Raw genomic sequence first — 24,183 nt, 5'->3', positions numbered from 1 at the left:
TATACTATGGAATTCCATACACAATAGCTAACTGTCAACTGTCAACTGCCAACTGCTTGCTGCCTATAACCAACTTGCTTACTGCTGACATGAATTCATAAAAGCATTTGGTCGCCATATTAGTTTCGATCGCACCTCTACTGCCATTGGGGTATATATACCGGTTGAGAAAGATACGGTGGGTTGCTTTCCGATCGAGGCATTCAGGTTGCACGGACTTCTAAATGCATGGACTACACATTGCAGCAAAATGTTTGTAATAAAGAATAAAGAAAACAACAATAAATAAAACTCAAAATATATTTATTTGTAGAGGGAATTTCCAAGGTATCCGTATACTTATGCACAGATAGTACTGTCTTACCAAGTACTTCGCATGCACATCGAACACGTGTCTCGTTCATTCAGAGTGCATAGCGGCTGCATCTTTAAAAAAAACGGCGGCACTACATCCAACACAGTAGCTAAATAATAAAAACCCAAGAAAGTAACAACCAAGCATCGTTTCCATCGGTTTCTACAAAAACGTATCTAAAATCCATGTGGCATAGCTCGATCTGCCACAGTGTGTGGTTTGCGCATGTGCGATGTTATAACATACACAGGAAAACGGTCTACATTTTGAAGTATCTGTGCCTGGATTTCAGTCTGTCTTATTTTGTAGTTCATTGGATATTCCTTGCCAGTGCTGTGGTTGTCATATCATTTTTGTTCAAAACGCGTCTCGGCACGTCTTTTCGTCCAAGGTAACGTGTTCGGGTGTATGAAATACCTGAATGCGGTGAAGCATGAATAGTGCTCTCAGCCTTATATAGGGAGTGTTTAGCGATGAGCAGAACAATAGAAATCGACAACTAATATGGCGGTAGTCGGAGAAAAAAGGGGAATAATGCGTATATATGAATTCATGTCAGCTTTTATGATAACTGCTTACTGTCGACTGCTTACTGCGAAATGCTTTATTAATTAATGTTTCTGACTATATTCCAATCTTGTTAAGAAACGGGTCGTGTGTTATGTCAACATTATTTAATCAGCCGATATCTCAGTATATCAGAAATGTGATAATTATGATAACAAACAACATTATATATGCTATGATTGAAAGAGGTTAATTTGATTACACGTTAGTTTTATTAAACTGTTTTTGTTGTTATTTGAAATCCTGATTTGCATTGCTCTGTACGCGATATTTTTTATAGTATCCCCATGTTCAACTTGCTGCAAAGAATTTGCGCTGAGAATTATAGGTGATAACCGCCATTACTACCCATGACTTTTAAAAAGTGTTTTTTACCACCTTGGTGTGAGCAGATTAAATTAAAACTCTAAAGTGTAGTGTTGTGTGTTTAACATTCCTGATTTTATTCTTGCAGAAAATGTGTAACTTCGTTAAATTTTAAAAAAACGTTATAAAGTTCCAAAAAAGTTCCATAGCCTCGTGTAACGTGCTTGGGAGCAATAGATGTGGAGGCAGCATTCTCTCTATAAGGCAATTTCAGAAAATTAATTCGATAGATGAACCCATTACAAAATCATTTTCGGTTGGCTGAATATTTTCAGACATATTAAGAATGTTTATGTCTACATCCTTTTTATATCGTAACAGCCAAATACTTCTGGGTTGCTGTATAAAAAGGATGGACGACTCGATGGACAAAGTGTGTTTGTTTTCTAATTCTATGATTATTCAATGTGGCCATCACTCTTTCTAGTCATTATGGATGACATGAATGAAAGTATCAGACATTCTACATGGATAGGATCAGACAAATCAAGAACTCAGCTATCTCTCATGTAAACATGAGTTAATATACGTTTCTTTAAGATATCTCAACTATATTTCTATTCTTTTATTGTCTATTTTATATAAATGATAATTGTCTTAGATTTTGGTCAAATGAAATGACTTCGTTTGGTTTTTAATTAAATTCATAAGTAAATATGTGTTAAAATATATCATACTGATCAGTTATTTAAGCAGGAATACAAAAGACATGAAAATTTGAATAGACCTGAAAATTTGAACTGACCTGAAATTTTATATAATTGATACATTTCTATGTTAGGCGTCAATATTAATGTCTATTTGTGAGTTTTTATTATATTACCAGGTATATATGTTTTAAAATATATCATACTGATCAGTTATCTAAGCAGGAATGCAAAAGACCTGAAAATTTGAATTGACCTGAAAATTCGAACTGACCTGAAATTTTATACATTTAGTTAACGTTAATAAATAAATTTTATGTTATGCATCAATTTTAATGTCTATTGGTGAGTTTTTAATCATATATCTAGGTATATACGTGTTGAAATCTATCATTAAATAGCGTCAGTTTCGGTTATTTACGCAGAAGTGCGAAAGACTTTAAAATTGGAATTGACCTGAAAATTTTAGATGACCTGAAATTTGTATGCAAAAGATACATTGTTCTGAGTCAAATTAGATGATATTGTCTGGCTTTTATCATACTCCGTCGTGCAATAAGTTGAAAAAAAAACTATGACATATCATCACTATCAATTGTTATGCAGGAATATGAAACAAATTCATGAACATATATCAGTTGACCTGAAAATTTGAGCTGACATGAATTTTTTTAAAATAAACTTACAGATTTAAATAACAAAATAAAGGAAAACATATACCTGTCTAGTTTATAAAACTGAAAATCACGTTAGCTATCAAGGAGCTCATCCTGACGATCCTTATTAATGATTTCAACTTCGATTCAATAGGCTAGTGTTTGTTTTATAAAACATCTACAAATGTTCCAACATTGAGTTAAATCCAAACTAACGAGCATTTGCAACTTTGTGTATTTCATCAAACTTGATTATTTAGGTCTTCTGATCAGTATTTCCATTTAATTGAGCGATTAAGCTTTAAGAACTAAAGATTTAAAAATTATTTTAATTGCAAGATAAATAAAAATGGTTTCATATGATTTTTTATAAGAAAAGATTTTACATGATTTTTATTTAATAAAAAATAATTCCATGAGGCTGTAAATTTTTACGATTTCGCCCTGAGCTCTTATGTAAAACGAGTCCTGTTCGGTATATACAGTATATGACAAGATTTCTAAATCAACAAAAGGCCGACAGTCTGCAGATGAATCTGTCTTGCAGTATTATGTTTTGGAGTTATTATAATTAGAATATTTTCTAAGATTAATTTCATCTTCAGTATATGACCATATTGGCCGCGCCAAATGGTCTGAACCACTGACAAGGAGCTATCAATTTCTCAATTTGGTAAAGAGGGCTTCATGAACATTTTTACTATGCCTTCAGTTCATCTCCAACTACTGTGGAATTAGAGAAGATCCGTTAAGACTTCCTAAAATGTTACAATTTGTATTTCTTATATCTTTAAGGTAAATGCCTCATCGTCTATCCTTATTTTAAAGAAGTGAATAATTTTAGGTCAACCACATATGATACATATGTTGCCACATGTTTGACACATTTTATCATGTAAGATAGAATGTATTTGAACACAAGTTCTCGCAGCTTTCTATATTCTCACTTCAAGCAAACTTTTACAATTATCACATTATCACAATTCCTCAAATTGTTTCGGAGTAATAGTTGACAAAAATCGTTTATCAAGTAATCAATAATAATTCTACAACAGCTTTATACATTAAAGAAATAAAAAAACAACAACAAAGTTAAACATCACTGTAGAGGCAATCAAACAGAAAAAAAGGGCCCAAATGGCTTTACGGTCACAAATGAAAGAATTTACTAGCAACTCATGATCCCATCTTAACAACAGAATCCGTTTCTCTTCATTAGTAATTTTCAGAATCATAGTAAATGCAGTACTGCTTATCATGGCCAGGTGTATACAAGTCGTTTGTGTATAATATATCAAGTAATAATGAATTTTCTTAAAAATTGCCTTTATTTTTACGTACTTCACACTTATTTGTTCTTTTTGTTTTATTCCACCTACACATGCTACATTCGTTTTATCAAGATAATCAGAGTTGTTTCAGACAAAATAGGGATTTTATCATGGTCAGGTATATAATAGTGGTTTGTGAATTACGTGTCAAGTAATAATGAATATTCATATATGTTGCATTCATTTGTACGTTCTTTACATTAATTGATTCATTTGCTTTATTCCTCTTGCACATCCTACATTCGTTTGATCAAGATAATCCGAGTTGTTATATACAAAATGGTGATACGTACAACAAATAATGAAAACGGTCGCCAATAGAACGTCCCTTTGGTGAGTTAGGGGATCCAAACTAAAAAACTGTAACAGACGATTATCTTACAGTCACAATAAAAATTATAGTCACCATCTGGTATAAATGATTGTGTATAGTTTATCAATATTAAACAAATCGTATTTTAAGGTTTGAATCTTTCATTTTCTCCTTGTAAACCTGATCAAATTTCTCGTTGTCACTTTCTGTGAAGTTTGATCTCCAGTCACCCACAACACCTGGAAATATTGAAATATTGAATATTGGAATTGAAATAAAAAAAACTAGGCCCTGAACTGAGAATAGGCAAGTTGAAAAAATTTATTTATATTATTTTAAAAATTATTTTTACGTTTTTATATTTTTCAAATGATATTAGTATGAAATGTTTAAATCAACACCTTTTCTCAATCAGTGATCAAGGATATAAAAATATGAAACAAAAATACACTTTTTTCTTACAATTTATAATTTAGGCGCCATTATTGAACTATCAATTAAGAGTGTAAATATTTTAATAAATGTGTTAAATATTTCACTATTACAAAAACAGGATGCAATTCATCCATGTCTTGATATTTGTAGTTTTTATTCTCAACACTTGGAAAATATGACAGTGCGATAAAAGGCGTTATAACGCGGGTTAGGCATTTCTCTGCAATGTCACCCCCTTCATATCCTGCATGTATCACCAAAGAAAGGCATCGAAAAAAAGGCGTTATGACACCTTAAAGAAAGTTTTAAGATTTCCTTTTAGAATAGCGTTTTCATACCTGTTTGCGTTATAACGCCTTTTCGTGTAATAACATCTTTGAAAAGGCGTCATAATGTCTTTAACGCGTGTTTGCGCCTCTACATTATTCATCGATATCAATTTCAAAAAAGAAAAATTTCACACACCATGCATTGCATTGTAAACATATCAGAATAAACCCATCCGTTTTTAATTCTTTTTTTCTGGAAGATATTGTCAATGATTGTACATTGTATGTACCGAAATTTAACCGATCATTTAAACTAAATTCAATAAATTTTTATCAGTTCTAGATTACCTTTTCTGTGGAAAATATTGTCAAAGGGAGTAGTTTTTCTCTTTTTAACCTCTTCGATAGTGCATGTATCGTAAACAGATTGTAGAAAGTCGGTGTCTATACTTGTACCCAAGAAAGTGGCTAATTTCTTCATGCTCTCCATTCCATTCTATAATTTCAAATCATTATACATTTTTCACAAATGTCTAGAATACCGGAATACGGATCTTAATTAACAGCACACATTTCGTCTTATTGAATATCTATATACCGTATAATTAAAAAAAGTGCTTGATAAACCGGCACATAAGTTTCTTTTCTTAACAAAGCATTATCTTTATTAACGTTAAATGCTTTTTGCGCAAGTTTAATCTCTAAAATCCTACATGTATGTACAAGAAGCATGCACTCGGCAATATCTTTCTAAGCCTCTACAATCCTATACATTTAGTAAATCTTGTCTTACCTAGACATAGTATGCCTGTATAAGCCTACTATTTCTCATATCAACCCTATATATTAGGCACATTTTTCAAACCTTAACTAGTTACGATTTTATATGAACTTGATATTCGCTGTTCCTATCCTTAAAGTATATCCAGTAACAGTGTTTACAAAGTAAATTATTATCCTATTCGAAAGCTAACAACGACCTAATCCAAACCATCTAGTAGTTGTATCCAACATTATGTTGAGGGCTAGCAGTGCTAGGGTTAGGGCTAAGTATAGGGGTATATTTAGCAGTGCTATGGTTAGGGTGGGCAGGGCTAGGGTTAATGCTAGGATGTACCTGTTTCAGGTCCTCATAGTATATAACAAGCAAGTTATCTGGATTTTTCTTTGCTGCTTCTTCCCACTCTCTTTCTCGATCAAACCAGCTGCCATAGAGAGTCTCTGTTTACGCACATATATAAAAGAAAATAAAATGAAATAAAATACCGGATATTTTTCTTACATTGCACTAGTCTAATAAATGTGGACGAACAAACACCGTTGATAGTTTGTTATCAAATATCCAACTACGCTGTAATATACATATATCATGTTTATAACATTTTAACAATGAAAACAAGATGCACTGTTATTAATCCATTTATCATGCAAAGTATTATCAAAGCTTCAATGGAAGTAACTAATTCACCTCAAGTTTATGATACATGTACATGTGATAACAGTAATATACCAAACACGTCAAATCGATTTTATCATACTTTTACTTTTGATAGAATTCTTTTTTCCGTATTTAATGTTTCAATGCTTCATTAAGGCATTTCTCATAAAATTTTAGCGCGTATAAGTGAGTCACAGAGCCCAAAATGCTTTTTTATATAAACAAAGCTCGGGTCATGTTTTTTGTTACATTTTTCAGGTTTAGACGACATCAAATAAATGTGACAAATGCTAGGATCTAATTATCAATGTTCAAACCTAATCACCAGATAAAAAAAATCAGCTAAAAAAAATTGTTTACGATACGTTGAACCAATGCCACTTTGAGGTTCTACCTGTCATACTATAATTAGTTGATAGCAGTCGTACAATTTTATATCACAATTTTAAATTTCCATATGCAGTTACACTTAATGTTAATCAAGTAATTGTTGGTGTAGTACATGTACCTCCTTTCAGAAACAAGTCCAGGAATGCAGATAGATCTTTGGAGACGCCAAGGACCTCAGCCGCGAAAGGATCCTGTTTATAGTGGTGGAAAGCCGCAAGTGCCACGTCCTTGGGGTTCCTAATAATATGGATAATTTTCCCACCATTTTTTATGTGATCCTTTGGAAGATGTCGAGGAGGAAGGTGTGACGTCATAACTCTTGGGGAGGGAATCGAGTCCATGCTTTCTAGATCTTCCACATAGTCCAGTAAGCTCTTATCCAGCATGTGGTCTGAATCCAGTTTGTTGTGTAGAAGTCGGGGTATGATCTCGTTTAACCAATGGTTCCCTGTGATAGTCATGGAAAAATTATGAAGTTGCAGCTTAATTTCTAGATATGAATTGAACATATATTTAGGTCACTTTAGTTTAACCTTTTGCCGTTGGTCGTGTGCGGTCCGATTTTACATTTTTCTTTTTGAAACTTTAATTTCATGTGCATCGTATACTTGTAGCAATAAACTGTATTCATGTTGTAATTATTATTTATTACCAGTAATGAAACTGTGAATGTTATATAAAACGACCATTTAAGGCCTGTAGGCCATTTTTACCTAAATTTTACAATAGTTGGCCCATGGATCGAGGATATCGATAATCCCAGATTCCTCCTACTCTTGCCCCCCCCCCCACCCTTGCCCCCACTTCCATCCTCATCAATGAATTGATGCTTGCAAACATCAAATAATACATGCAAAAGCGGATATTACTGTCTGAGGAGTCTTCAGCTATTAAATAAGACTTAAATTATGAGACTCCCTGACAGGTCCATCTCAGGTGACCATCATGGCCAGTGGGCCTCTTGTTTAACTAGCCGTATGTAGAGATACTATTTCAAGATTACTTGATGCAAAGTTGAACATGCATAATGTTCAGTGGCACAAAAAATACATATAGAAGTTATATGTATGAACATAAAAAGTAAATATTACGAACGAAATAAACTAATTTGTATGTACGACATACCGGTATTAAGACCTTCAAACGAGATACGATATACTTTACGCATGAGATACGACATTTATCTTGTTATTAAGACTTTTTTTTTGAAGGGGGGATACAGTGACTAGATTAATTTTAGTATCGTTTTACTACAAATCATAGGCTGTTTGTATACCTAGTGTCTCATTCAAGCGACATTCATCAACGTAACCGCTAGATATTTCTCGCATGCATTTCTTAGTACTTTTTTTAAAACAAAGACTTAGTGACAAATTTCCGTTGTTACGATTCATTTTCTCGTCATATTTTTTTACTATGTCGTTAGTATGACAAAGTTTTAGCCGGGCTCTGCTGAAAGCAGAGTCCTGGCTGTAGGCAGGCAAATGTTACTATAAATAGCAAAACTTCAAAAGTAAACAAATAATCAAACAGCGTCAAAGTAAAAGCTTCCGCCATACCAAATAGTTACACAAAGAGCCAAGTTTTGTCAAAAGTGTTGGCATTTGTTTCTTTTTTTTAATTTTGAGAGAATTGTCTATCTTTTTTAGTTTTCTTATTAATAACGTGTTTTAAAAACAAGACTATGCATTTTGGACATATACAATGCGCATGAATTTCCATGAACTACTTTGCTGACCGTAGGAGAAATGGGGATTGAATATATAACGCTTGTTTTAAATTAAAGGCAGCAACTGCCTTGAACATATTTTTGTTAATGGCCGATTACAAAATTTGGTTGCTAACTGACGCTTTGCCAATATTAAAAGCATGAGAGAGAGAGAGAGAGAGAGAGAGAGAGAGAGAGAGAGATTTTCAGTCTTTACTACAAAGTATGCATAAAGACATGCCAAAAGAGCCCGGCTTTCAGTTCTTCAGTACTTCGATTATTCTTTGTATGATTCATTATCGTAAATTTGACTTGATCGTTTGTGCGATCTGTGTCTCTTAGGTACAACCTAGTCTCATTCTCACGACTTAGTATTTAGTACTTACATATTGCATTATTTAAGGAATTAAGAATCATTCTTTGAGTATTATATGATGGTAAATTCGGTCGGGGCGTGATCAAATCCAATAAAGCCCTGACCGAAAGTACGTAGTGTTGTCACAGGCAAAGACACTGAAAAATGCAAATATTAAAACTTATAATCGCGTTATAACATCAACTTGTTTTGTTGTTTGTGCGCCTTGGGTCATATTGTTCGTACGGCTCGCCATCTCGTAGTCACGAACTATCCTGCACGAGTTGTTCTTACGAGGTATTCCGTATATACCGATATACATACATATGTATTGTCTCGAAATTGATAGATAATTTGTACTTACGGCTTTGTATCTTGACCTTACGATTAAATACATAAATAAAGATATTTGCTTACTTTGATATTTTAAAGTTGTTAATCGAAAATATGTGATTTTATAAATATCTGCTTGTAAGTGCAGGATTTTAAATTCTGCTAGATATTAGCAACGAAGCATGAATATCATGTAATTCTATCCATCAATGACAAAGGTATTTCTAAACAAAAAATAACAAAACTATAAGAATACAAAAGAATAATTATATCACAAAACATATTTTTATACAGTTGTATAATACCTAGTTGATGCATTTTATTTCCTTTTCACAAAAGTTGTCTTAGGTTCTATGTACAAACACGACCCATATGGTATGTAAACAAAACCAGAATGAATGCAGTGACCGACTGAATTTTTACCCATACGAACGTCAGGTATTTCAAATATTATTACAAAACTTGTATTTTAAATATGAAAGGAGAAAAATAAAAAGAAATCAACGTCTAAGCTTAAATCTACTATCACACAGAGGTCGAATTTGGAAACAGGAGTTTTCCTGTGAACAAAACTTACCTGATTTTGGGTAATTAAATAATAAAATGTCATCTTTTCTTGTAGGAAAGTTCTCGATGTCACTAATGTGTTTGCGGGCGTCTTTCACATAGGGTGGAAAGCTTGGTAGAACCAAATCACCTACCCTTAAAGTCGCCATTGGAAAATATTGCGTGCGCAGCAAATGAAATATAATCGTCGGGGCGTTGTGTTAAATGTTGATGTTTAAGAATTAGAAGGGTTCAGGGTGAATATTAAGTAGTGCGATAACGTTTCTACTTACCATCATTTGATAAACATTGAATGCGTTCTTGCTGCAACGAGTTACAGCTAAGAATGAACTGGGATTCATCTCCTGTTTCGCACTTATTTCAATGAGCACGGAATCCTTATTAACAAAACAAATATTGGAATTCCTCTTTATCCTGATGACATATAGCATTCATTACTAGAAATGGACATGATAAAAAGGATGAACGACTAGATGGACAAAGTGTGTTTGTTTTCCAATTCTATGATAATTCAATGTGTCCATAACTCTTTCTAGGGCATTGTGGATGACATGAATGAGAGTCTCAGACATTCTTTTTGGATAGCATAAGACAAATCAAGAACTCCATGCACTATCTCTCATGTCTTTCAAAAGTGGTAAACATGAGTTAAAGCTGACATGAATTCATAAATACGCATTATTTCCCTTTTATCTCCGACTACCGCCATATTAGTTGTCGATTTCCATTGTTCTGCTCATCGCTACACACCCCCTATATAAGACCGAGAGCACTATTCATGCTTCACCGCATTCAGGTATTTCATACACCGGAACACGTTACCTTGGACGAAAAGACGTTTTCAATGATCGCATGGAAACGGAGCGTTTTTATAGAACCGATGGAAAAGAGTCGCTGTTACATTGTTACTTTCTTGGATTTATTATCATTTAGCTACTGGGTTGGATGTAGTGCCGCCGGGGTTTCAAAAAGATGCAGACGTTGTGCAATCTGTATCGACGACACACGTGTTCGATGTGCATGTGAAGTAAGGCAGCATTGTCTGTGCAAAATGAACGGATACTAGTACCTTGGAAATTCTATCAAAGAATAAATATATTTTGTATTTTATTGATTGTTGTTTCCTTTATTCTCTATTGCAAACATTTTACTGCAATGTGTAGTAGATGCATTTAGAAGTCCGTGCAACCTGAATTCCTCGATCGAAAAGCAACCGACCGTAACTTTCTCGATCAGTATATATACCCCAGTGGCAGTAGAGGAGCGATCGAAACTAATATGGCGACCATGCAAACACTTTTATGAATTCATGTCAGCTTTAATATGCGTGTCTTTAAGATATCTCCACCATCTTCCTATTATTTTATTATTGTTTATTTTATATAAATGATACATCATGTACGTACTTTTCTAAGATTTTGGTCAAATGAAATGACTTTGTTGGTTAAATTTATAAGTAAATATGTTTAAAATATATCATATTGATCAGTTATTTACGCAGGAATACAAAAGACATGAAAATTTGAATTGACCTGAAAATTTTATATAATGATACATTTCTATGTTATGCGTCAATTTTAATGTCTATTTGTGAGTTTTATTATATTCCCAGGTAGATATGTGTTAAAATATATCATACTTATCAGTTATTTACGCAGGAATGCAAAAGACCGGGAAATTTGAATTGACCTGAAAATTTGAACTGACCTGAAATTTTGAACTGACCTGAAATTTTATATATTTAATTAACGTTTATTAATACATTTTTATGTTATGCTTCAATTTTAATGTCCAAGTATATACGTGTTGAAATATATCATTTAGTAGCATCATTATCGGTTATTTACGCAGAAGTGCGAAAGACTTTTAAATTGGAATTGACCAGAAAATAATTTTAGATGACCTGAAATTTGTATGCAAAACATACATTGTTCTGAGTCAAATTAGATGACTATGTTTGCCTTTTATCATACTCCGTCGTGAAATAGGTTGAAAAAAAAATGAAATAACACCATTATATAAATTGACACCCCGAGAAAACCATTGTCAACCGACGCGAAGCGGAGGTTGACAATGGTTTTCGAGGGGTGTCAGTTTCAACTGTTATCCTCCCAAACAGGCACTATTTATTTCATTATACTGAATGTCTTAATTTTGAAGAAAACTTTACTGCTTTTACATAGGAATAACGTGAATTCTTCGGCGAACCGTACGCGCATAATTTTTGCGCATGTAACAATTTGTAATGTTACCCGTTGCTAAGTGCGTTGCTAACGCTGAGGGTAATAGAACGGATTATGAACTGCGTCTAAACCAATCAGATTTCAGTATATGACATGAAAGTATAACAATATCAATTGTTACGCAGAAATAGGAAACAAATGATCATAAACGAGTTGACCTAAAAATTTTAGCTGACATGAAATTTTGTTGAAATATACTTCATGTTATGAAATGAATGATTACTTCCACAGTACATGTGTTATCTGTTTTTTGTTTTTGTTGTTGTTTTTGTTTTTTGTTTTTGTTTTTGTTTTGTTTTGTTTTTTTTTTGTTTTGTTTTTTGTTTTTTGTTTGTTTGTTTTTTTTTTTTGGGGGGGGGGGGGGTTCAGTACTGTCAATTGCAAACTGCTATCAAAAAGGTACAATAAACTTATTATCATATTTATATTTGTAAAGTATTTACAGATATGTTATGCAAATAATAATACATTTTATACCAGTATAAATTCGCATATCGATTTGATTATAACTCATCATATTTGTAATAAAATGTTGGGGGGAAAATTATTTATTCAACGATTGGACTTCTATCAGCAAAGAGCAATAAATTAATAGTTTATATTTGAACAATATTTCCAAATGATTAGAAATGGTACCATTATGTAATAAATATTATTAGATTTAAACTATTTACAGTGGCGTAACTAGACCAGAAACAAAGTGCATACTTAAAATGGCAGGGGGTGTGGGGGCCGCCATAATGCCCCCAGTGGGTCCAGGGCGAAAGCCTGATGGGGCCCAGGGGGTGAAGGCCCCGGAAGCTCATGGATTCTGACGATTTTTAAAACTAAAAATCATCGCAGAAATTGAAAGGAATGCTCGCTATTTAAACCTTTTTTAGGCAGTTAAAATTGTTTTGGTTATAGTTTAGGCATAAAATAAAATCACAAAACCTCTTAAAAGCTAAAAGAAGAAAAAACTTTTGACGCTTGATTTTGACCCACTCAAAGATTTTATTCTTAAGTTCATTTTCACCTAGTTTATGGTAATGAATAACTCAATAAAACTGTGATATTCTATTTGGGGGGGGGGGGGGGGGGGGTTAAAATGATGTGTAAAACTAATGTCAAATACAAAATAAATCTTTGCCTTATTAGGTACATGCATTGTGTATTATTATACCCCTGTAAAACAGTTACTATATAACTCTATACGAAAAAAAAGTCCAGCATTTTGACTGTTTGACTGGAAATGTTAGATTGGAACTGTTAAAATTGACTGTTAAAAAAGACTGTTGACGGTGACGTCACATTTCGCAAAAACGTGTTATTGATTAGAAGGGGTATAGCAAAACAGTTGTTGACTGTGTCTTGGGCAACAGTTGATCTGTCGGACCGGCAACAGCAACAGTCGGGCAACAGTTTGCGAGCCGGTCCGACAGATCAACTGTTGCCCTCGACCCCAGTCAACAACTGTATACTGTTTCTTTAATATGGTACTGTAAGACCATATTGCGTGCCTATATTTGGTACTTAAGACGACTTTGTTTAGGATTGATTCCGGATAAAGTAGAACTGGGTGACGGAAACGGGTTGATGGAATAACTAAGGATGGATCTTTATACTTGAATTCTTTTTTTCTTTATTTTTTTCTTAATTAATTTTAGCTCACCTGAGCAAAAGGCTCAAGTGAGCTTTTCTGATCACAATTTGTCCGTTGTCTGTCGTTGTCGTCGTCGTCGTCGTTGTAAACTTTTCACATTTTCATCTTCTTCTCAAGAACCACTGGGCAGATTTCAACCATATTTGGCACAAAGCACCAGTAGGTGAAGGGGATTCAAGTTTGTTCAAATGAAGGGCCACGCCCTCTTTAAAGGGGAGATAATTGAGAATTGTTGAAAATTTGTTGATATTTTTCAAAAATCTTCTTCTCAAAACCTATTCGGCCTGAAAAGCTTAAACTTGTGTGGAGGTATCCTCAGGTAGTGTAGATTCAAGTTTGTTCAAATCATGGTCCTCGGGGGTAGGATGAGGCCACAATAGGGGGATCATATTTTACATAGGAATATACAGAGAAAATCTTTAAAAATCTTCTAAAAAACTATTAGGCCAGAAATGCTCAAATTAATATGGAAGCATCCTCAGGTTGTGTAGATTCAAGTTTGTTCAAATCATGGTCCTCGGGGGTAGGATGGGACCACAATAGGGGGATCATATTTTACATAGGAATATATAAAGAAAATTTTTTAAAAATCTTCATCTCAAAAACTATTAGGTCAGAAAAGCTCAAATTAAAATGGAAGCATCCTCAGATTGTGTAGATTCAAGTTTGTTCAAATCATGGTCCCCGGGGGTAGGGTGGGGCCACAATTGGGGGATCAAGTTTTACATAGGAATATATAGAGAAAATCTTTAAAAAAAAATTCTTTTAAAACCTATTCGGCCAAAAAAGCTCAAATCGGCGTGTAACCATCCTTAGATAATGTAGATTCAAGTTTGTTCAAATCATGGTCCCTGGGAGTAGGGTGGGGCCACAATGGGGGATAAATTTTTTTTTATATATAGAGAAAATCTTTAAAAATCTTCTCGGAAAGTTTTCGGTCCAAAACTCGGTACTTAGTGTGAAAGCACAGGTTATGCAGATTTAAGTTTGATGAAACCATGATTCCCTAGAGAAAAGTGGGGCCACGAAATGGGGGGGGGGATATATAGGAATAGAGAAAAATCTTCTTACAGGTACCACAACAAAAGGGGCTTGGTATTTACCAAAAAAGAAGAGGTGGATAAAAATTGGCAGATTTTCAATTTTTTTTAGCAAGATCTACTGTACTTAGTTGTCAAGATATTTTGATACTGTAATGCTAATTTGATCAGAATTAAGGCAATTGTTGCTCAGGTGAGCGATGTGGCCCCTGGGCCTCTTGTTTTACTGAATTTCTTTTTTTCCCAAATGATGTGCATGCTCAGGCACATAAGAATTCATGGTAGCTACGCCACTGATTTAGAATCATGACAGGTCTGGAAACGTGCAAGTGTCAAATTACGTTTTGTTCCGAAGCGCCTTAGCCACGAAACGTCTTGATACCGTTCGCCCAAATGGTGGTAAGTTGCTGATGCCCAGAAACATGATTTAACATGTTTAAAGTTAAATGTAGTTAAGTGCTTGGATGATAAGTGTAAATTATCATTATGAAAAATTACATTGAAAATTTAATTTGAACCATGCAAATTTAGAAAAAGTAGTCATACAGTTTTGTACAAACTGTATGACTACATACATCACTAAAAAAAAAAAAAGGAAATACATAACGTTACATGGATAAAGCCATTAAAGGTGGAATATAACGTTAACGTTACATGTGACGTTACCACTATGCGAACGATTGCGTAGGCCTACACTTGGTCAAATTACTATTTTTTATGTAAATTTTACATTGCTAATGTTGATTGGTGTGACTAATGATAATCATGATTATTCACAAAATATAGAGTTTTCAAACTTTACCACATGGGCTTGTGTAGAAAAAGAAAACATCGCTACACAAGCCCCTGTCACTCGGCCTGTGTTAAGTTTTAACTCTGAAATTCTTTAGCTCACCTGAACCAAAGGTTCAAGAGAGCTTCTCTGATGACCTGATTCGTGTTCAGCAGATCTGGCTCTCACGAGCAATCACCAAAAAAAACCCTTGGACCCGCACTTAAATTCTGAGGAGTGCTCCCGAGCACTAGCTCTGCTGAACACACCTCTGTTGTCTGTCTGTCGGTTACCATCACACATTTTTGACTCCTTCTCAAGAACCACTAGCCTAAATTTTACCAAACCTGGTACAAAGCATTCTCATGGGTAGGGGTATTTAGTAGCTGCAAGTCTGTAGTTCCCAGTCTGAAAAAATTTGATGGACAACCTGGGAGCTACAGACCTCCCGTAATAAAAGAACTGCAAGTAAAGCGCACAAAATATTGCGCTAGATTTGGACTGATCAACCTTGTTTTCAGTTACAAAACCGCAGCTAGGTTTTTAGATTCTAGTAGTTAAAGTATGAAACCCTTTTTAAATGGGAGATAATCACAAAACCTTCAAAGTAAAGTCTCTCAAGAACCAGTGTACAGAAATGCCAATATTTACATCAAAGCTTCTATATATAGTGTTTATTCTAAATTACTAAAACCAATGTGTACAAACAAATACTGGGGTCCCAAGAGGAGTTCGTTTAAACTTCAATATTAAAATATTGAATGAATACATGATAAAATCTAAAGAACCAGGTACAATGCCACAATTTGTGATGTTACCAAACTATGCAAGCATAGTGGATTCTAAATTGTTCAACTGTAACCTCTGGGCCAATCCTGGATCCTCAGAAGGGTTTCAAAGTTTAATATAGAATTTTATAGGGAAACTGTACGTAATTTTTTTTTTAAGAACTAAAATTTTTCAATTTCTAAAATTAAAATACAAGCATCTTCATAAATTGTAAATTCTACTTTTGGCTCACTGAGCTGAAAGCACAAGTAACCTTTTCTGATCACTTTTTGTCTAGCATGGGTCTCTTGTTTTGTTATCCTTACACCTCATTAAAAGAAAAAAAAAACCGTGAGGAGATAGAGAGGGAGAGAGAGAGAGTATGAAAGAGTACCATGGTTTGATAAAAAAAGGAGTGATGTTAATTGGAGTTGTCTTTCTTTACTCATGCATTTTAATGGCCCAATTGTCTTGTAGGTATATGTAGAAGCAGACAACTTATTGAGACAGAAGTTTAACAGACAACTGCAACCAAAATGCTTTCACCAGGTACATTGTAATTTGATTAATGATTTCAAAATTCATGTACAGATGAGACAGGGGATCATAATTTATTAGTATGATTTCCTCTGATCCACTCCCCTGGCCTCACAGACTGATAACTATGGACTTACAATATATAAAGTGAGCTTAGCTTACAAATTAGAGCTTGAAAATAATGATTCTTCCTTCGTGGATTCAGAATCAAGTCAACATTCTTAAACTCGTGGGAAATGATATAACAATATTACAAAGTCTTGTATACTGTCAAATCCAACAAACACATTTAGAGTTTCTCAATTAAATCTGAATAAATCAGAATAAAGAAAACGGTAAAATGCAAAGACATTGAAAGAATTCAAATGAGGAACTCTCGTTTTTCTCAGGTAGGTGAAGTGGGAAGATGGAATTGAATTATGGTTTAATTTCTCTTTTGCCTTTAACTTTCAATGAAAATAATGAAATCATCTGTTTGTTATTCATCTTTGCTTTACATCATTTCTATGAGAGTTTTTTCCTCTTTCCATTTGTATTGCAAAAGACACATCTGTATGTAAATTTCATTGTGGAATTTCAGTCTTTGAGATAGAATAGCTGCAAATGATGAGAAGTTGTGCTGCTCTGAATGTAAATTTGAAGTGAGATTGAATAAAATTTTTTATTTGTTACAAAATGAACAAAAAAATCATACAATTAACTAGGTTATTGAGAAAACGCATCACTCTATCCAACAATTATGAAATGCAAATACATGTATAACCAATTCAGAAGATGGAAAATTAATGTAAAATCAAAACTTTTAAACAATTCAACAGGTGTATATGACATGTGAGCAAGAAGACATAATGAAATAATTACATGAGGAAAATGCTTGATTTTTTTTTTCTAAAGTCCATGTGTGGGAGTTTCCTTTGGGAGTTTTTACAACTGATGCCTTTATAAGCTTGACCTTCGACAATCTAAAGTAATACAGGTACGCAATCGTCAAGCCGTCTTTTTTGTTGTTTATTTCACTTTGGCTGGATGTAGTTTATCAAACAGCTCTCTATCACTTTAATTTATTTTTCAATTTGGGAAAACTAAGCTTTTCTTGTCATGTTAATTTTATTACCAAAGCTAAATTACACAATAAATCTTCAAACTACAATGGAATCGCACAAATAGTTCTGGGCATAAATAACAAAACACTGATAATGGACCAATTTTTGCCAAAATTGGTCTGATTTTTTTTATCAAGTTGTGCTAAGACTTTAAGGCTTAATGCTTAGGTTTAAACAGAGAACAATTTGGAACGCTGGGGGCTGTGATAGCATTGTTTTTCTGTATGATAAGATCCCAGGAAGGTTGTCCCTTTGCAGTTCTATGATCCCGATGATTGGCAGCTTAATTCCTTAGCAGGGGAGGCAACCTTGCAGGTTTGTAATAGTGGGACTTTAAATTGATACGACAAGGAGATTTCTTATTCGCAAGTCTGGCAAAGGTTAAATAAAAATGAGGACCAAAGAGGACTGAAGAAATAGATGTTATATATCTTCCGTTATGTAACATTATGGAATTTGGAATTTCACTGTTGATAGTCAGAAAATTGAATGCCGGCTTTCTAACAGTTATCAAGGATCGTTTGACTATATAACGGAAGGAAACAACAAACCACTGCCATCATTTATTTAAAAATTCATTTTTAAAGGTGCATGGATTGTTCGATTGATGCCTAATGAATTATGGAGAAAATTCAATTGAAAAGAATAAGATCTTTAACAAACCAATGCAAATAGAAGGACATAGTTTTTCTGTTAAAAAGCATGTACATTTAATCCTGTTTATACAAAGCTTTATGAAATTAAAGGTTTTATGATCAGCTCGAAGTCACTCCCTCTGATCGTGCATCATCTGCAGGTTGTTTTGTTGTCACTTAAGCTGTCTTTTTTTCTTTTCTCAGAGGCAGACATAGTCTGTCTGCTAATCTTGACCAAACTTGATATGAAATAAGGTATTGAATTTGAGAAGCTTTTTTTTTTTTTTTTTTTTTTAGAAAAGATGGTGGTCTTTGAAAATCAAGCATAAAAACTTAATGACAGACAATTGGTTTTGAAATGTTGCCATCAAATTTTTTTATGGGTATAGATTTTGTGTTAATCAAGTCAACTGAATGAAACTGAATAGCAAAACTTAATTCTTTCCATAGGTTAAGTCTTGAAGTCTTGAAGTCTTTCAGATGGTCATATATAGTCATGTACCTTTTGTACTTATTTGTTTTATGAAAAATTGATGTTCTTTTCCTAAACATGGTTTGCAAAGAGATTTCTTTAAATTCCATTTTCAAAGGTAATTGAAAGTCTTTAAAAAATAAAACACAGTGCCTGAAATCGTTTGAATATATATGGAATCAGATTTGTCTTAAGAGAGGACTTGAATTTTGTATTTTTTCTTTTTTCTATTATGAAAAAATTTGAAATTCTGATGTATGATCTAGACTGTCAATATGTTGCTTTATACATATGCCATGAACTGAAACATTGGCCTGAAAAATTGAATTTGTTATTCTAATTTGCAGACAGTGACTTGGTTGTGACTATTACAGTATTCAAGAGTATTGTAAGACATCATTACAGTATTGTAAGACCCCATTCTTACTTATCATGCACCGGTAATGATGTATTTAACTGTGACGCTAGAAGTTATTTATTAATATAAATTTCTAATAAAGGAAGTAAAATTGTTTACTTTATCTTATCCATATCAGAAGACAAAGATCATTGTCTGATATTATGCTGACAATGATTTTGTATTAGGAACAGGTATCATGCAAGGTTATTCACTATGTAACCAATGCTTATTTGTCTAAGTTGATTAGATATCAGTAGGTTTTCTCATTCCTTGTTTCCTCTGTATCATATTAGCCAATTGAAATCAAGATGCATGATCACATTGTCCCTACAGAGGTGGCAGCTGATCAATTTGTTATATAAATCTGTACACCAAGTAGACTTCTTGCATTCTTGAATTGCTGCTCACTTTTGGTAGATTCAACTGGGTATGCTGACGTCAAACTATTTTTTTATGTGTACCGGCATGTCACAAAATTGGAACCAACCAATTTATATTACCTTTGGTTTCAACTTATTCACTAGGGAAACAATATTATTTAAAGTCTGTTGATTGTTTGGTTAGGCCTAAGAAAAAAAATTGTTTGTTTCTGCTTTCCCGACCGACCCTAGCTTTAACCCCCCGACTCAAAACTTTTTTTAAGGATTTTTGATGGAAAATAGTTTATTTTTGTTTTTATCCGATTTGGAAAAAAAATTAATCAAAATTTTGATCACAAAAACGCTTGAAGCAGTTACTCTTCTCAAATCAGTGTAACTCAAATGTTTTGTCTCAAAATGGCTGTATGTTTCCATGTGTTGTAGATTTTAATAATGCTCTCATCGTTGGCAGAGGAAGTACAAATGTATCCGATATATAATTTTGTGTTTTCTTAAGACCAGCTTAATAGTCAGGAATGATATTAAAAGTATTTCTCATTTTATACCATTCAGCAGTGTCAGTATCTAACCGGCATGTATGGATACTGCAATATTAAAGGGAAAAAAAAATATTTGAAAAAATAAAAAACATTTCCGACCGACTGACCCTACTTTTTTTCAGCATGAAAGCGGAAACAAACTATTTTTTTTGTTAAGCCTTATTATACTGATAATTTATTAAAATTAAGTTGGATTGTACATCTAACAAAATTATCTTGGTTGGCTACAGAAATTAATTGTCAACTAATGATGTAACTGATCCCAAGGCAATGATTTCTATACGGACTACAGTGTATATGTACAACATGCTCTAAATATCAGATTTATATACATATCTGTATAAAATCAAAGTACTGAAGAACTGACGGGAGTTGATTTTGTCGATGTTTATTTATTTTAAAATCAATCAATGATATGTTATTTTGCATGACAAGTACATATAGCTTCTAATTTGAATTACGCACATTTCTATAATTATCTTATATGAATTTTTGGATTTTTTCGACAAGAATGTTGCAAAAAAAAACCATATGAATCATGTGAAATATTATTTAAAGATAAAATTAATTCAATCAAACTATCAGTAACAGAAATATTTCTCGAAAATTGTATGGATCCAAGCAATATTGAACTCTAGTCTCGTTCAACCAAACGCTTGGCTGACACCGTCTCGGAGACAGCCAAGCGTCGAGTTGAATGAGACTATATTGAACTCTGGCATAGGAATACATACGACTACAAAAAATATTTAAATTGTTCGTACCATTTAAAATCTGACTTTTTTCAAGGTATTTATAAATAAGTTTCTTTGAAAAACAATGTTTTAGCATACGTTACATCGAATTTATCAATTATTTTCAAGAACTAAGTCTTGTCAGCAGCAAGATTTGTGCTGAGGTCCAAACACTGTTTCACTTTCGGTTTGTCTGAGTAACTGCATAGGAGAGTTGATTAAAATCAACTCCCAATAAAACCACTCCATCAAAATAATCATTTGTTTGACCATGCAATTTTCTTAACTTCTTCAAGATTTTGAAACTGAAAGATTAAAGTCATCTGATATTGTACAAGTATTATAAAATGTATTTGTTGATATTTCACACATTACAGTATACTCTACAAATTCTCTTTCACAGTCATTTTATTATTGTGTTCATTTGAATTTATTGCAGATCTAAATTTGGATGAAATTTTATTGTCTTTATAGTTTTACAAATGCTTTAAATTTTTTATGCAGAACTACATTTTAAAAATACATGTGCACCTCAATGTGTTATTATTTTCTGAAAACTGATAACACGTTTATATGGTTTAATTGATAAAAACATTATACTTGAACCTTCGTTTGTATGCACATTGCATGTGCAATATCTGTGGGTCAAAATATAATAATGAATGTGGGGTGATTCATGACATTTATTCAGTGTGCTGGTGAATCAAAAATAAACCTTTGTTCCCCTTGTAATAGCATGTACTCACATGTAAATCTTTTGTCATCTGCATACATACATGTATTGTTTTGCATGATATTCTGGATAAAATTATTTGTTTTTGTTATCTATGTGGCCATGATCAACAAAAATTATGAATTAAGCTTACATTGCTTTATTTACACAATGATTGTACAATTCTATGGGTTTATAGTGTAGTATGAGACATTATGGGATTTAATTGAAAAAAAAAAGATACAAATGATCGACCGAGGCCTGCTGTACGTGTTAACAATATACATTTGACATTAGATATATGTTACAATTTAAAAAATCAGTATATTAAATGTACAGAATAAACATTTTTTCAACATTTCTTTCAGACTATGATGTATCCTATTCTCCCAAATTAACACTAATGTATCACATAAGTTAATGCAAAAAGTCTTATAATTTTTTTTTTCAAAACCAATTTCTTAATTTTATAACAATTGGAAACAATTGTTGAAAAACCAGTTTTATATTTTTATCTATATTTCAATGCATTGAAACATTCTATAAGTCTATCATTTTAATATAATATTCATATGTATTCTGATAATCTGTTATGATATTTTTTTTTGGGGGGGGGGGGGGGGGGGGTAATGAAGGGTGGTTCTTTATACATGTACATGTATTGGACAATGAAAGAGGAAAAATATGAAGAGGGTGTGAATTTTAATGGTGGAGGTGTTAGAGATAGGCTGTTAACTACAGTTTGTTTCAATTTCCACCATACACATCACATTCTTGAATTTGTAGACCAATCTTTAATTTGCCAGCATTTTAAAGCCATTCTATCTTCAAAATGGTTTATGTACTTTTACAGATATCTAAAATTATAACAACACAAATTCATTACTTTAAAGTGTGTATCCTTAAAAAAATTATTTTGTATTAACGATAACAAACTTATTCTTTAAAAATTTCACTGCATGGTTTGCAAATATCACAACTTATTAATGAATTTGTTAAAGATGTACATAATGTGTTGGATATAGATAACTTAGATATCTGGCCAGGTTTTCAAAGTCTTTACATTACCCTTTATATAAAGACAGTCCCACCCCTCAGAAACCCCAGGGGGTGACTGCACCTGTTTTGTTAACCGTTAGAAATAAATATGCAATTCTATCATGTTAATGTCATTTTAATTGTTGGAAACAGTGTACTTTGTAGATGAAATTGAAAACTTTAGAACGGCCACTTGGCCTTCATTCTTCCTCAGAAGTTGGTGATTCAAACTGTCAAATCTTTTTTTCTGCGAACAGAAAAGCTGGTTTTTCGTGTTTTAATTGAATCTATTCATAATTTCCATTAAACAAACAAAATAACATAAAACTAAGATAGGTTGAATCTGTGTTTTATGTCTTACAATGGAAGTAAGTGAACAATGTCTGTTTCATTTCACTGGGAAATAAAATTGTGGAGTGAATTGTTCCAGACAAAAACATCAAAAGAAACCAAAATAATATCAATGCTTCAAATTCATCAAATTTTGAACAAAAGAACAGCAATTTTATTTTTGTGTGATGTGTGAATAATGGCTGGTTTTAGATTTGTTGGACAAAGTGTCGTATCTTAGCATGAGACTTCAATTGATGCGTGGTATTAAGTCTGTTTTGGACGTTGAGCCGCGTAACTGAGCCTTGAGATTGTTTTCGTACTGTTCCACGTTGAGGACAATGTTCAAAAATGCGTAATTTCCTGTTGATTTAGAAAATGAGATTTTTTTTTCTCTCTAATGTATTCATAACCCAGTTATCAATCATTTTTCACATCGAGACCAGGTTTTGATGTTTGTGAAACAACAATGGCTCTGGAGAATACTTTATAATATCCATTCTCCAGTCTACCTTGAGTTTAGAACATTAAACTTTGTTCTGCAGATAATGCTTCTTCTCCTGCATGTTTTGTGGAAGATGAACATGACAATAGCCTACTCTCTTAGCCTTGGTCATGAGTCCTTCATTGTCTCCTTTATACTTACTGGGCGCTCTTGTGAGAATCTTTTGACAATTTTTAATTAAACCTTAGATTTGAGCAGAAATCTAGTTAGGACGAGTATATCAGCCAAAAGCACTTCATCACTCGGTGAGATGATGGAATTTTTCAATTCTTGCACTATCCGACAATACAGCACAAGTATCCATTGTTGCTTATTATTTCAGGTTTGCTATCGGATTAATGAAGACCCATTATGTTTCCATCTCTCTTCACCTCAACCCTGGAAAAAAGACTCAAACACAGAGTTGATATGATATGCCTATTGAAGTGCGGGGTAAAATTAATCTGATTTTTTTTTTTAAGTCACGCAAAAACATTATTCTTATTTTAAGAGCCCTAGATATAATGAAGTGTTCTCTTAGGTTCAGCAATTAACAGTTTTCATGGTTTCACAACAATATGTAATTTCAAAGGTCCAGGTACTCTGGAATTCTCCGTGGGGTAA

The 24,183-nt window shown here is 33.1% G+C and overlaps 1 protein-coding gene across 1 annotated transcript; it reads right to left on the bottom strand.

Moving 5' to 3' along the window:
• Positions 1 to 1,993: 1,993 nt before the first annotated feature.
• On the bottom strand, positions 1,994 to 9,901 carry LOC128169167 (sulfotransferase 1B1-like). Its single transcript, XM_052835331.1, has 5 exons — positions 9,741 to 9,901; positions 6,886 to 7,215; positions 6,057 to 6,160; positions 5,288 to 5,435; positions 1,994 to 4,474 (listed from the first exon to the last, which is right to left on the bottom strand). The coding sequence occupies exons 1-5, from the start codon at positions 9,877 to 9,879 to the stop codon at positions 4,365 to 4,367; spliced, it is 831 nt and encodes a 276-aa protein (XP_052691291.1). The 5' UTR covers positions 9,880 to 9,901; the 3' UTR covers positions 1,994 to 4,364.
• Positions 9,902 to 24,183: the final 14,282 nt, after the last annotated feature.

This window comes from Crassostrea angulata, chromosome 1 (assembly GCF_025612915.1).
Source record: "Crassostrea angulata isolate pt1a10 chromosome 1, ASM2561291v2, whole genome shotgun sequence".
NCBI lineage: Eukaryota > Metazoa > Mollusca > Bivalvia > Ostreida > Ostreidae > Magallana > Magallana angulata.
This window is presented reverse-complemented; position numbering and strand designations above follow the sequence as displayed.

Coding starts and splice junctions, on each gene's coding strand:
- LOC128169167 (XM_052835331.1), bottom strand. CDS start 9,879: ATGGCGACTTTAAGGGTAGGTGATTTGGTTCTACCAAGCTTTCCACCC. Junction 6,161..6,885: donor GGACTTGTTTCTGAAAGGAG/GTACATGTACTA, acceptor GTGCGTAAACAG/AGACTCTCTATGGCAGCTGG. Junction 4,475..5,287: donor CAATATTTTCCACAGAAAAG/GTAATCTAGAAC, acceptor CAATATTTCCAG/GTGTTGTGGGTGACTGGAGA.